The sequence below is a fragment of the Schistocerca serialis genome, chromosome 2, assembly GCF_023864345.2.
Source record: "Schistocerca serialis cubense isolate TAMUIC-IGC-003099 chromosome 2, iqSchSeri2.2, whole genome shotgun sequence".
NCBI classification, from domain to species: Eukaryota; Metazoa; Arthropoda; class Insecta; order Orthoptera; family Acrididae; genus Schistocerca; species Schistocerca serialis.
The window spans coordinates 619,161,382-619,174,435 of NC_064639.1; the positions used below are offsets into that span (position 1 = coordinate 619,161,382).

At 36.8% G+C, this 13,054-nt stretch overlaps 1 protein-coding gene across 1 annotated transcript in view; it reads left to right on the top strand.

The window, feature by feature from the left end:
- LOC126457675 (40-kDa huntingtin-associated protein) overlaps positions 1–9,268 on the top strand; it is a 90,128-nt gene extending 80,860 nt beyond the window's left edge. Inside the window, exons 5-7 of the mRNA XM_050094178.1 lie at positions 6,092–6,191; positions 6,732–6,850; positions 8,856–9,268. Coding sequence (XP_049950135.1) covers positions 6,092–6,191; positions 6,732–6,850; positions 8,856–9,022 — 386 coding nt within the window. The 3' untranslated portion in view covers positions 9,023–9,268. The remainder of the gene's footprint in view (positions 1–6,091; positions 6,192–6,731; positions 6,851–8,855) is intronic.
- The last annotated feature ends 3,786 nt before the right edge of the window (positions 9,269–13,054 follow it).

Here is a 13,054-nt window from a genome sequence, read left to right on the forward strand (position 1 = left end):
GACTGTGTGTGTGTGTGCCTCAGTCTAGATGAGTAACATGATATCCAGTGTTGTTCACAAATATTGTAACTTCGTTGATGATAACAACTAGAGACCGAATTATATGCACCATAAAAACCTTAAAATATACATGCAAATATGCATGGAAAAATGCTTAAAATGCATGAAAAATGTCGAAATACCAAGATCAAATAATAAAAAGACATCGTAGTTTCTGCGCGCATTGTATCTCAAAGATTCTGGAAATATTTTTCTAATACTCTCATTCACAAATCTGGTGATTGTAGAATGATATACTTTTTCATGTTCTTTGCAGGCTGCTAAATATGAAGAAGAAAGCTCTTCTTTTAAAGCACCAACAATAAAACTTGCAATGTAATGGCCACAAGTGTCCGTAGTTTCATCAACTGAAATCCAGATAATGCTGTCTTTGAGTTCAATGCATATTTCTTCCAGAACATTTACGCAAGTTGTCGATAAGTAATTTTTGCGCAATGTTGATTCATCTGGTATATTATGATTTAAGCAATATTTGTGCAGGAAGCCTTTGAGGATAGGGTTTGTAAGCTTGTGAAGAGGTATACTGATTACAATGAATGCTTCACATACATCCATGTTAAATCGACTTTTTTGGCTACCTTTGGACAAATCCCTGCTAATGCAACTTCTGTTGGCAGAAGTTGTTGTTGTGGGGCTTTCTTCTGCATTCCTGCAATAGGAACATGTTAACATTCTGGTCTGTTTGAAACATTTTTATACAAAATGTTTGTCTTGCAAACTCGACAATATAAAACAATTCCGTCATATGTAAATGTTCCAAGATGACCAGCTATCCACGAAACAATGTTTCTTTTTTCGGCAAGCATGGCGCACAACACTATATACACTACATTTCGTAAACACATTCAGCTTTGTACAAATAAATAGAAAGCTAAACTGAAACAATGGCTGAGTGACTAAAAGCTTGTGTAGTTAAATGTAATTGTTACTGATGCTTACGGTGTGACAGCGGAGGGGATTAACAAGGGGGTGCGGGCGCAGGAGCATTGACTCTGTCTGCCTGTTCCTGTTCCTTTTCTGTAATGATTTCAGTAGGCAGTCGCCTCTCGGTTAGTGACTGCACGCAGTTCTAGGTCACGGTCAATCTGTGAGACATCAACACTAAATTGAGCTAGAGATTGCCCATCTAAATTTTTAAAATATTGTAAACATAGAACAAAAATATGCATTGTCACTAGTGTTTAGGTAAAATATGCAATAACCGATGAGAAGCAGCAAAATATGCAATGGCATATGCAACATGCAAATGCATATAATCTGGTCTGTAATGATGACAGTCAGATAGTCTGACAATGACTTTGCAAGCCAAAGACTGGTTAACTAAATAAATTAAATCTTTTTGTGGGTAACTGTTTATGGCAGAGTATTTGAATAAAAGCATTTTTAGCCACCAGCTGTATATACACTGTTCTTCTTAACCAGTTTCAATTTTAGCAACTCTTATTATGGAGGACCATAAAATAAAGAAACAGGAAAACATATGTAGCATACACAGACAAGCTTTTAAAATGAGGAAAGTACTTACAAAGCTGTATACTGATGAATCAAAAATACATTAAATTCAAACAGGATACAGACTTTTTCCATAACAACATGTGTAAGCTCAATAACTTTCAAAACACAATGTACCATAAAAATACTTGATGACTCCTAGCTGTTAAGAACTAGTAAGTTCAGGCTTACATAGGCATATAGTACAGATTAACTGTCAAAGACAGTAGTGTCAAAGATAACAGAAACGCACGAAGATCTACAACCAAATAATGTAGGATCTGTGCTTTAGTCAAGGTTGGCAGTAATCGTCAATATTGCCAGTAAACAGCATCCATAACATTGATGTGTTCTAGAAGCCTATAGTGATAATTTGTTTAAGCATAATAAAGCATGTAATACAATCAAGATTATTTGAAATATCACCATTTTTGCTTCTTTTATGGAAGATAACATGTAAAAATCATAATTGTGGTGTAATGTGAGATTAGATTTACAAATTCTCCAAACAAACTTGCGCGCGCACACACACACACGCGCGCCCACACACACGCACGCACGTACACACACGCACGCACGTACACACACACACACACACACACACACACACACACACACACACACACACAAAATCAAAATCACTTTTTCTGGTAAGCCATATTCATACACACACACACCACCATGGCGTGAAAAGCAGAAAGCATATTTTTAGTACTCTCTATATTTCTGTGATACATGTTCTAAAGTACTCTAATTATGGTTTGGTTGCTACAGGTGATGATACCCTCCAGTAAGTTCACGTGTGAGCTTGTTTTGAGAACTGTGACAAGAGACATTTAACAGTGTTACAAGCAAAATAATAAAGTAAATTTGATTAACTTTGGTACAGGCACCCAGCTCTCACTTACACTGCTCATCACTAAATGGAACATTAAACCTTTATCTTCCTTCCTTTGTGTGTGTTTTATATCACTATAAACTGAAATGTGTGAATAATGGCAGAGGGAGTTCAGCAAAGCATTGTAAGTAGAAGTTGCATGTACAATTGAAAATCAGTGGATCATTGTACTGAGTCATTGGTTTGCTGGTTCCAACTGGTGGTAGATATGGTTCATAAATGGAAGAAAAATGGACTACACAGCAAAAAGGACCACACCACTGCTCAGAATGTTCAACCTGTAAATATGATATAAGTACTACTAATAAAAAAGCGTCATTTTGTAATCACTTGAGTACTTAATGAATACTGTAAATCTCTTTCCAAGCTACTGTTGTTAATGTACTCAGTAAAGAGCTGGCAGTACCTTGTGTCTGTGTAATTTTAAGTCATTTGCCATATGAGATGTCAGTTCAGTATCTTTAACTATAGAATCATGTGTCATCTTTTACAGATAGTGAAATGGTTTCAAAAACTAGTTTGCAATACGAGGAGCATAGTTTCAAATTATATTATGTCCACCACTGGAAAAAATTGAATTCGATACATTTTCATACAATTTCCAAAGTGAACATTCATGCTACAATGTCGGATTGTCACAAATTGTATTCATGAACAGTGTAATTACAGTTGCTGCTCAAAATTAACTGTTGTTTCAAATCTTATTCAGTCCTCTATAGTGTGTGTTTCAAGTCATATTGTGTGCAACGTTAAGACTACACGATGCTGATAGTTACTTTGCTCAGGTGACTACACTGACAAGAAGCACTCTGTTTCTCAATAAATGTTTAAAAATGTCAGTTATCTTTCATTTGTATATTATATATAAAGGAACAGCTTTTTCATTTATGGAGGAAAAAACTGCTGTAGGTGATGATTTAAGAGGAAACCGTAAGAGGGAAAAGAAAACCAAACATCCTCATCAACTTAGTCACCATACAGTAGAGTGAGTGAAGCATAGATGACTGATATGGATACTCGGCTACATAAACATTTTGGGGATTGTTGGAGTAGGATAGTAGATTTAGATTCCTAAGCTATCATCATTGATTCAGTTGCTGTGATAACTGGCAATGAGGAAAATTTTGTAAATCAGTTTGTAGTTACTTGGAGGAAGGAAGAGGGTTGAACCAAATTTTAAGAGAATTCTATAGGATTCTCATTCCAAACATAATATAAATAAAAACTTTTAACCAGAATATTTAGATTTTGAATTAAGTTTTAATAATAGTAGAAGGAAGAGACATTTGAGATTCTTGCAATATAAAAAGTATTCCGTGAAGCAGCTGTAGTCCATAGACTTCTTTCCATGATGTTTCATCTGACAACCATTCAGCCATCTTCAGGTAAGTGTTTTGCTCTGGAGATTGCTAGTTCACGTTGATAACTTCATACCAAAAACTGATGCAGACACACATGAGCAAAGGCAGCCTCTTCCATGGAAGAATAATCTATGAAATGTCCTGTGGAGATACAGTGCTCAGCTATCCCAACGTGGGCGTATGCACTGCACACTGGCAAGGTATTCTGTAGATTCGAGCCCCCCCCCCCCCCCCCCCTCCCCCGCAACCGCAACCCCTAATCGTCCTTTGCCAAACCAAGAAGAGCACAAGTATTTATAAGTGGGTGGAAGATTACTTTGATATAATGTTTTCTTAAGATTCTGCCACATTTTGACAAAATATTGCAACATACTGTAGGAACACCCTGGTCTTGAACTGCCCCTTCTCCTCTTGATATTGTGAGTGGTCACATTTCTTCTTCCTTAAGCTATGCTGATCGGATGTGGTAAATACTGTGGTAAATACCCATTATCGCTGAACACAGATTGTAGGTGTTCCAGTTCTTTTGCAAGGCTGTCTCCACCAGACACATGTGCCCAGCAAAACAATGTGCAAAGGATGTACATAGTTTGTGATGAGTGGTAGTAGCTAGGCACTTACAAATACAGATTTGTTCATGTGGGCTTACGATAAGTGAAATGCCCAGTGATCGTTCTGCTTTCTGACTGACAAAAATGTCCAGAAACGACACACAGCTGCCCTTCTCCACTTCCATCGTAAATTTGATTTTCTCTTGAATAGAATTCAGATGGTGCAAAAAGCATAACAGTTCTTCTTCACATTGGGCCACACTATAAAATTGTCATCTACATATTGCCAGAATTTTTTAATTTCTACTAAATCAGGTGCTACAAGTGGGGGGGGGGGGGGGGAGAAAACTACCTATGCAACACTGTAAATTTGCTCAAAATATTCACTGTTGAATAAATAGTGGGTTGAGGAAAGGGCATTATGAAATAGTGCTGTTAGGATATGATTCAAGCACTTCCCCGCAAAAAGTCTCAGCAAAGACATAAGTTGTCTAGCTAATTTTGTCAGAAAGAAAACATTTTATTCCTAATGACACATCTAACAGCAATTAATTTTATAATTTTGATATCTGAATTTTAACTCCACAAGTGTGCATTCCACCAGAGAGCATGCATGTAGTATCAGCATTACACATGCTCCTGTGGGCTGTAGATGAAGCAATATTCGAAGAGGGTCCAAAACTTGACAGAGGTCTCTCATGTAACAGCTGCCTTTGTGCATGCGTCTCCACCGATGGCCTTTGTAGTCTGGTCCCTTCAAACCCCACAAACAAACCAACCAACCAACCATGCATCACCTTGTCAATTTTTGGTATAAAGTTAGTGACGCGAACTAGCAGTCTCCATTGCAAAACACTCATCTGGAGGTGGCTGAATGGTTGTCAGCTGAAATACTGTGGCTAGAAGTGATGTAATCTGGCTGCAATCGGAAACTTCAATGAATACAAACAAGCATTTAAACTATATGGCATATCATTAAAGAACTACAGCAGAAAGACATCGCGAATTGTGTATCAAAATGGTTACTATGAATATTTTTATTGTATAACGATAACATGATTTACAATAATATGTTAGTTTGATAGAAATCCTAATGAAGTCTGCTGGGAGCGGGAAGGATAATACGGATACTTTATACATTAGAAGGCTTTGTGAAAAATTTAATTTCATGTTAAAAGATAATGTTCTTCAATAATAATAATAATAATAATAATAATAATAATAATAATTTTGTAGAAGTAAGCCTCAAAACACATTAACTTCATGATGAAATTTTCACCCTGCAGTGGACTGTGCGCTGATCTGAAACTTTATGGCAGACTACAACTGTGTGCCAGACTGAGACTCAGAACTCGAAACCTTTGCCTTTCACAGACAAGTGCTATACTGTTTGAGCCACCCAAGCAAAGGATGTGTAGCTCGATTGGTAGAGCACTTGGCCAAAAAAGCAGAGGTCTAGAGTTCTGAGTCTCAGTCTGGCACACAGTTTTAATCTGCCAGGAAGTTACAATAACTTCATATTTTCTAATTTGTGAAAAATATCACAGATTAGGAGTAATTAGTTTTTTCTTTCTCCTGTAAAATTTGGTTTTTCAGGGATAATATAATTTGAAATGTTGCTCCTAATATAAAGCAATTACAGCTTTCTCATTTGGTATTGAAAGTCCTGATCACATATGCAGATTTTTAGAAAGAATTTGTAAGGATAATTTGTTATTTGTTTGCTACAGGTGATTATGATGGTGCTTTGAATGTATTCAGTGAGATGGTTCGTGTTGCAAATCAAGGGAGTAAACCACCAATGGGTGTATACAGTGATGTTCTGCACAGGCAAGTCATATGTAGCTTAGAAATTAAAATCAATTGTCTGTGCCCAGCAACTGTAGAATGCATGCAGCCAGATATTTATCTCGAAAGTGAGAAAGAATTGTGATGTTACTGCAATGAAAATCTTTGATTTAATGAATATGTAGGCTACACTTTTTGCCATAATGGTTGATTCATATCATTATTTGTAATACAATTAATATTTCTAAGTGGCTCAATGGTAGACTTCCGGTGCAAAGAACCAAGGTTCAATCCCTAATTTCTCTTGAAGTATTTGTCACTTTCAAGTCTGGCAATGATTTGTAAATGTTGAAAATGCCAAGTTTCATCATTATTTGTAATCCCCTGTAATTGTCCAAGTAAGTCAGATTCGAAGATTTTGAGGAAGGCAAGGGCTGCCTCCAGTATGTCAATGCTTAGTAAAGCAGTGTGACATTCAAATTTACCTTCGGGTTGAGAACAGATTGACTTTACTTATTTTTCTATTCACTTCCAGAAAGTAAGTGAATGTTCTACTATTGGTGACCATATTTCTGTCTTCAGGTGTGAAGTGACACGTGTACTTCTACTACTCATTCTTCAGCCTGCTGCCCAACGACTTCCACCTGATTTGGGACAAGTGCTGGAAAAGTATGCATGGGAAGCTGGTGGAAATGTACCTGGTAAATGATACTACTCAGTATTTTGATTTGTAGTGGCCTTAACAAAATTTGGTTTTTTGGTCTGCAGTAATGAAAATACAATTATTTTCTAAAACTACATTTTACAGAAAGAGAAAGAAAAGAAATCTACATGCACAGTGATAATAAAGGACTGCTCAAAAATTGGCTCCTCTTTACATGAACAGTTTTTCTGAGAAACCTTATCCCATCAGGAAATCAGTAATGCTCATATAGTGGTAGAGACTGAGATAAACATAGAACTTGAGGTGGTTATTAGCAAATCCTGTATATTTGGAATGATGAGTTAGAATTCCTGGTTGGGAGAAGGTTTCTGGCACAAAGCAGCAATAGATCTACTAAGGTCAGTATTGAGCCTGTTGGTAAAGTTATTGAAATGAAAGCAACTGACCAGTGTGAGCTATAATTAATAACTGGAAGCATTAAACACATCATAGTAAATTAACAGCATTTGTAAGCTGAGAAATATGTAGCTCCTACAATTATAGGAAACTTTGTTTTGCTGAAAGTTGATTGTTGAAACTATGCATTCATCATCGGACAAAATACTATTGAATTTTCAAAAACATGAGAAGAGTAACAGCACATGACAAGAGAAACATGACTGACAAGAGATGAATAGATATGTGGGAAATTAAATCTGTACTTCATGGCATCTAGTATGAAAATAACTGATTAACTGCATGACTTTCAAAACTGAGCACATTCTGATCACTTGCATTAACTCCAAGGAGATTTGGAATATCTCCGTGACAAGTCCTATCTGATAAAAATAAAAACATGTCTAATGGCAGAAAGAAGACAGAAAGTAATGAAAAAATTAAGTCAGCATAAACTGAACAATTACACCAGGAGAGGAGATCGATACTGAGGTCATTAATAGGTGAAAATAAAATCTTGAATACAAGAACAATCAAAATATATGTTCTGGTAATCTGAAGGAAGAATCTTTTCTGGTGGAATGAAACTCGTGAAGAAGTGTTACAGAAAATAGTCAAATCATTAAACAAATTGAACTTGTCCGAAAAATTCTAAACAAGGAGTATTCTGGGGCCAGACAAAAGTTTCAAGCAAAAAACCATAGTTGCATATAGCTACTAAGTAGAATACAGGAACGCGCCCACATGCACATAAAAAAAAGCAGTATGAATCAGAACCTCCAAAACATTTCTGAACTGCAAAAGACTTAAAAGAATGCTGACCTTTTGGGAAACTATATTACCATCTGATAGGAAGGAAATAAATGTAAATTCAAAGGTATAATACCTTAGGTACAGGCTTTTGATAGTCACAGAAATTCTGAAATATCAAAGAGAATGTGTATTAAACAAGCTTGAAGTACTGTCTGATACAGAGCAGGGAGGGAATCCAGCAAACAGTATTCATCATAATCAGTAACACAAACTCACTCCCAATAGTCTAATTGTAGTATTTGTTGTCCCAAGGAAGTATATTGTTCGATAAACAGAACAGCATTAATCAACAATTTGAGGAATTTGAGATTGATGATAAAAATGAGTCCAGTTACATTGAAATGTGTAACAGGGGTGTGATTATAGAGGTGCAGGGTGGTAAGTGTGTGTGTGTATGTGGGGGGGGATTCATGTGAACTTTAGCGCAAAGGATTGTCCAAAAGCTAGTGAAGTTTTCTGTCTTGTGTGCTTATCAATGACTGAATGCCTCTACTATTAGGTAAATTTTAAAATTTAATTTTAATGACAGTATATTGAAAATGGTGTGAAATAACAATCATAAGAATCTAGAGGAAACATCTTAGTTTGGAAACAAAAGCTTATTAATTTTAAAGCAAAATTTTCTTTTTATGGATTTTTGATATTGTTCAGTCTATTTTGTTTCACTTTTTTGTATTGAAACAAAATGCATTTGTTACAAGTACAATGTTAAATTTGATCTATCTTTACAAATACATAGCTAATTTTTATCTGTTTTTCCACTGTGTATTACATACATTTGTATTCTGTTTCAGTGAATTATCTGAGTGAAGATGAATTTATTCTCCTCCAGTCATTGGTAATGGCCTGTCAGTCAAAAGACTGTGAATCTTTGCAAGAGCTGGAAGCACAGTTGTGGCCATATCTAACAGCTGAACAGCGTGGTTTACTACGCACATTAGTTTGCCATATGACTACGTGAAGGTTGTGATTCAGGGCTGTTACCGGTTGGATTAATCTTCTGTAAGAAGTTCTTAATTGTTGTTGAATGAGGTGCTGAATATACTTAGCAAAAATAATTTGTGTGCAAGGTTGGTATTTGCACCAGAGAATGTATTCAAATGTTTAAGATGAAATGTGTTGCAAAAATATGAAAAAATTGTTGAGTCTGTATCATATTTATTATAGATCAGATCTTATAAATGAATTAAAGATATTTTCATAGATACTCAATGAAATAGTGGTTTTAAAACCAGGACTGTTCTTTTTTTGATAATGGTAACTACATGTATAGTCTTCTCTCACATGACATAAGCTGCCTATTTGTACTGGTCTGATATTATGAAGCATATTGTGTTGGTTAGAAATATGCAACAGTATTTGCAAGATACCTGTTATTTACAAAATTCTTCATGTTCTTGTGCTGAATATGTACTTCTATGACAAGAAATTCACACATCTCCAGATTACACTAGATGAATAAAACATGTTTGTACTTCCTGATAGTATGAGTGAGAAAATAATTTATTATAATTTACTCAGTTCAGAAATGGCTGTGATTTGAATGTTCACAATTTTCCAATTTTTTCCTTGTCCCGAACTGATAATTTTATTGGTTTATCACAAATGCTATATTTCTTTCTTATGTGAAACGCTTGCTTTTTTGCTGTCATCTTGAAGAAATACAGTAGGTATTAATAATGTTAGAACATTGATGTATCTGTCTTATATGGAGCCAAGTCATTATTACACAATTTAAGGTTGTAGTAATACTCTGAAGAGCCCAAGAAACCAGTACATCTGCCTAATATTGTGTAGGCCTCTCGCGAGCACACAGAAATGCTGCAACACAATGTGACATTGACTTGACTAATGCCTGAACTAGTGCCAGAGAGAATTGACACCATGAATCCTGCAGGGCTGTCTATAAATATGTAAGAGTACAGGGGGTTTGGAGATCTCTTCTGAACAGCATATTGCAAGGCATCCCAGATATGCTCAATAATGTTCATGTCTGGGGAGTTTGGAGGGCTGCGGAAGTGTTTAAATTCAGAAGAGTGTTCCTGGAGCCACTGTGTTGGAATTCTGGATGTGCGGGGTGTCGCATTGTCCTGCTGGAATTGCCCAAGTCTGTTGGAATGCACAATGGATATGAATGGATGCACGTGATCAGACAGGATGCTTTCGTGCGTGTCACCTGTCAGAGTTGTACATAGACATATCAGGGGTCCCATATCGCTCCAACTGCATACGCCCCACACCATTACAGAGCCTCCACCAGCTTAAGCAGTCTCCTGCTGACATGCAGGGTCCATGGATTCATGAGGTTGTTTCCATACCCGTACATGTTGATCCACTCGATACAATTTGAAATGAGACTTGTCTGCCCAGGCAACATGTGTCCAGTCATCAGCAGTTGAACGTTGGTGTTGGTGTGGACGGGCTCCGGCAAGGCATAAAGCTTTGTGTTGTGCAGTCATCGAGGGTCATGAGTGAGCCTTCAGCTCTGAAAGCCCATATTGATGACATTTCATTGAAAGGTTCACAACCTGACACTTATTGATGACCCTGCATTGAAATCTGCAGCAATTTGCAGAAGGGTTGCACTTCTGTCACGCTGAACAATTCTCTTCAGTCTTCATGGGTCCTGTTCTTGTAGGATCTTTTTCCGGTCACAGCAGTATTGAAGATTTGATGTTTGACCGATTTCCTGATATTCATGGTAAACTCATGAAATGATCATACAGGAAAATCCCCACTTTATAGCTACCTCGGAGATGCTGTGTCCCATCGCTCGTGCACCGACTGTAAAACCACATTCAGACTGACTTAAATCTTGATTACCTGCTATTGTAGTAACAGTAATCAATCTAACTGCGCCAGCCACTTTTTTTTATTTATTTACACGTCAAGTTCTGTAGGACCAAATTGAGGAGCAAATCTCCAAGGTCATGGAATGTGTCAGTACATGAAATTACAATATAAAAATAACAACAGATAAGAATAAAAATTTTATGACCCTGAAAAAAGTCAAGCCATAAGTTTAAGTAAACACACTCAACTATACAACAAGAATCAGCTTGATTTTTAAGGAACTTCTTGACAGAATAGGAGTAGTGACCCATGAGGCAACTCTTCAGTTTCGATTTGAAAGTATGTGGATTATTGTTAAGATTTTTGAATTCTAGTGGTAGCTTACTGAAAATGGATACAACAGTATACTGCACTCCTTTCTGCACAAGAGTTATGGAAGTCCGATCCAAATGCAGGTTTGATTTCTGTCGAGTATTAACTGAGTGAAAGCTGCTTATTCTTGGGAATAAGCTAATGTTGATAACAAGAAATGGCAGTAAGGAATATATATGTAGTGAGAGGTCAGTGTCAAAATACCCAGACTCCTAAACGGGTCGACAAGAGGTTCGTGAACTTACACCACTTATTGCTTGAACCACCCGTTTCTCAGCCAAAAATATTCTTTTAGAATGGGAAGAGTTCACCCAAAATATACCATATGACATAAGCAAAGTAGACTAATTTTCGTGTCGAATGATCTCTCACTTTAGATACGGTTTGAATAGTAAAAATGGCAGCATTAAGTCTTTGAGCAAGATCCTGAATGTAGGCCTTCCACAACAGTTTACTATCTTTCTGAATACTTAGAAATTTGAACTGCTCAGTTTCATTAATCATATGCCCATTCCGTGAAATTAAAATGTCAGGTTTTGTTGAATTGTGTGTTGTGCTGTGATTTAGCATTAGTTTATTTTCTAGAAGCCATGAACTTTTGTCATGAACTGCACTATTTGAAACCTTTACTACCAATCTAGTGTTATCAGCAAACAGAAATATTTTAGAGTTACCCATAATACTAGAGGGCATATCGTTTATATAAATAAGGAACAGGAGTGGCCTCAACACTGATCCCTGGGGCACCCCCCACTTGACCGTACCCCAGTCAGACCCCACACCACAGCCATTCTCAACACTGTGAATAATGACCTTTTGCAGTCTGTTGCTAAAGTAAGAGGTGAACCAATTGTGAGCTATTCCCCGTATTCCATAATGGCCCAACTTAATGTCTTAGTTAAATCAAAAAATATGACTAGCATTTGAAACCTTTGTTTAACCCATCCAGGACCTCACAGAGAAAAGAGAATATAGCATTTTCAGTTGTTAAATGACTTCTGATGCCAAACTGTACACTTGTGGTCTTCTGTATGCATTGCTGACTGCAGCATTGTATTCTTCTTGTTTACATATCTTTGTATTTGAGTGCACACATGTGTACTAGTTTCTTTGTCACTTCAGTGTATATTTTGTATTGGTAAGATTATCTGGATTATTGGTCTTGGGGTGTTATCAATGACATTTGAGAAGCTTCTTTGTTGTTTTACAATAAAATAGGTTGAACTTTGCACTGCCATGTCAGTAAATGAAGCATTTTATCATTACCACTATAATTATTCAATTTTATAGAATTTATGGTGGTAATAACTACTTTAGGTGTGGTAAGGGTCATTTTAATGTTACTGAAGTTAGCTGTAACGGCTGGTGTTAAGTTTTCCAGAACAGCGTTAATTGAACCTGGCAACCCCATCAGTCATTGACAGTTCTGCTGTTCTTGCAGCTAATAATGCTCACGGGCCTCCAGTGATGTTTTAAACCTTGCACTACTGTATATCCCAGGTATGTTTCTAAAATTTAAGCCCTTAATGATTCTTCACCTCTTCTTCATTGCCTAGGTGGAGGATGTACACTCATCACACTAGAAATGTATTGTAGTCAGTGGTGTAGTCCACACTGAATCATTTCAGCCTTGTGAACAAACCTTGTTAACAAAGTTTGTCAACTCCCCAACACAAAGAGACCACAACATCTCTCTGCTCCAGATGACTCACTCTGAAAAACTCCCTGACCCACCACTGAAAACTGCTCTCTACAAAAATAACTCTTCCCTAGAGTGCAGTTCTCTGCTCCTGTTGGTCTGCACCACCTTACCCCTTACAGCGGCTTG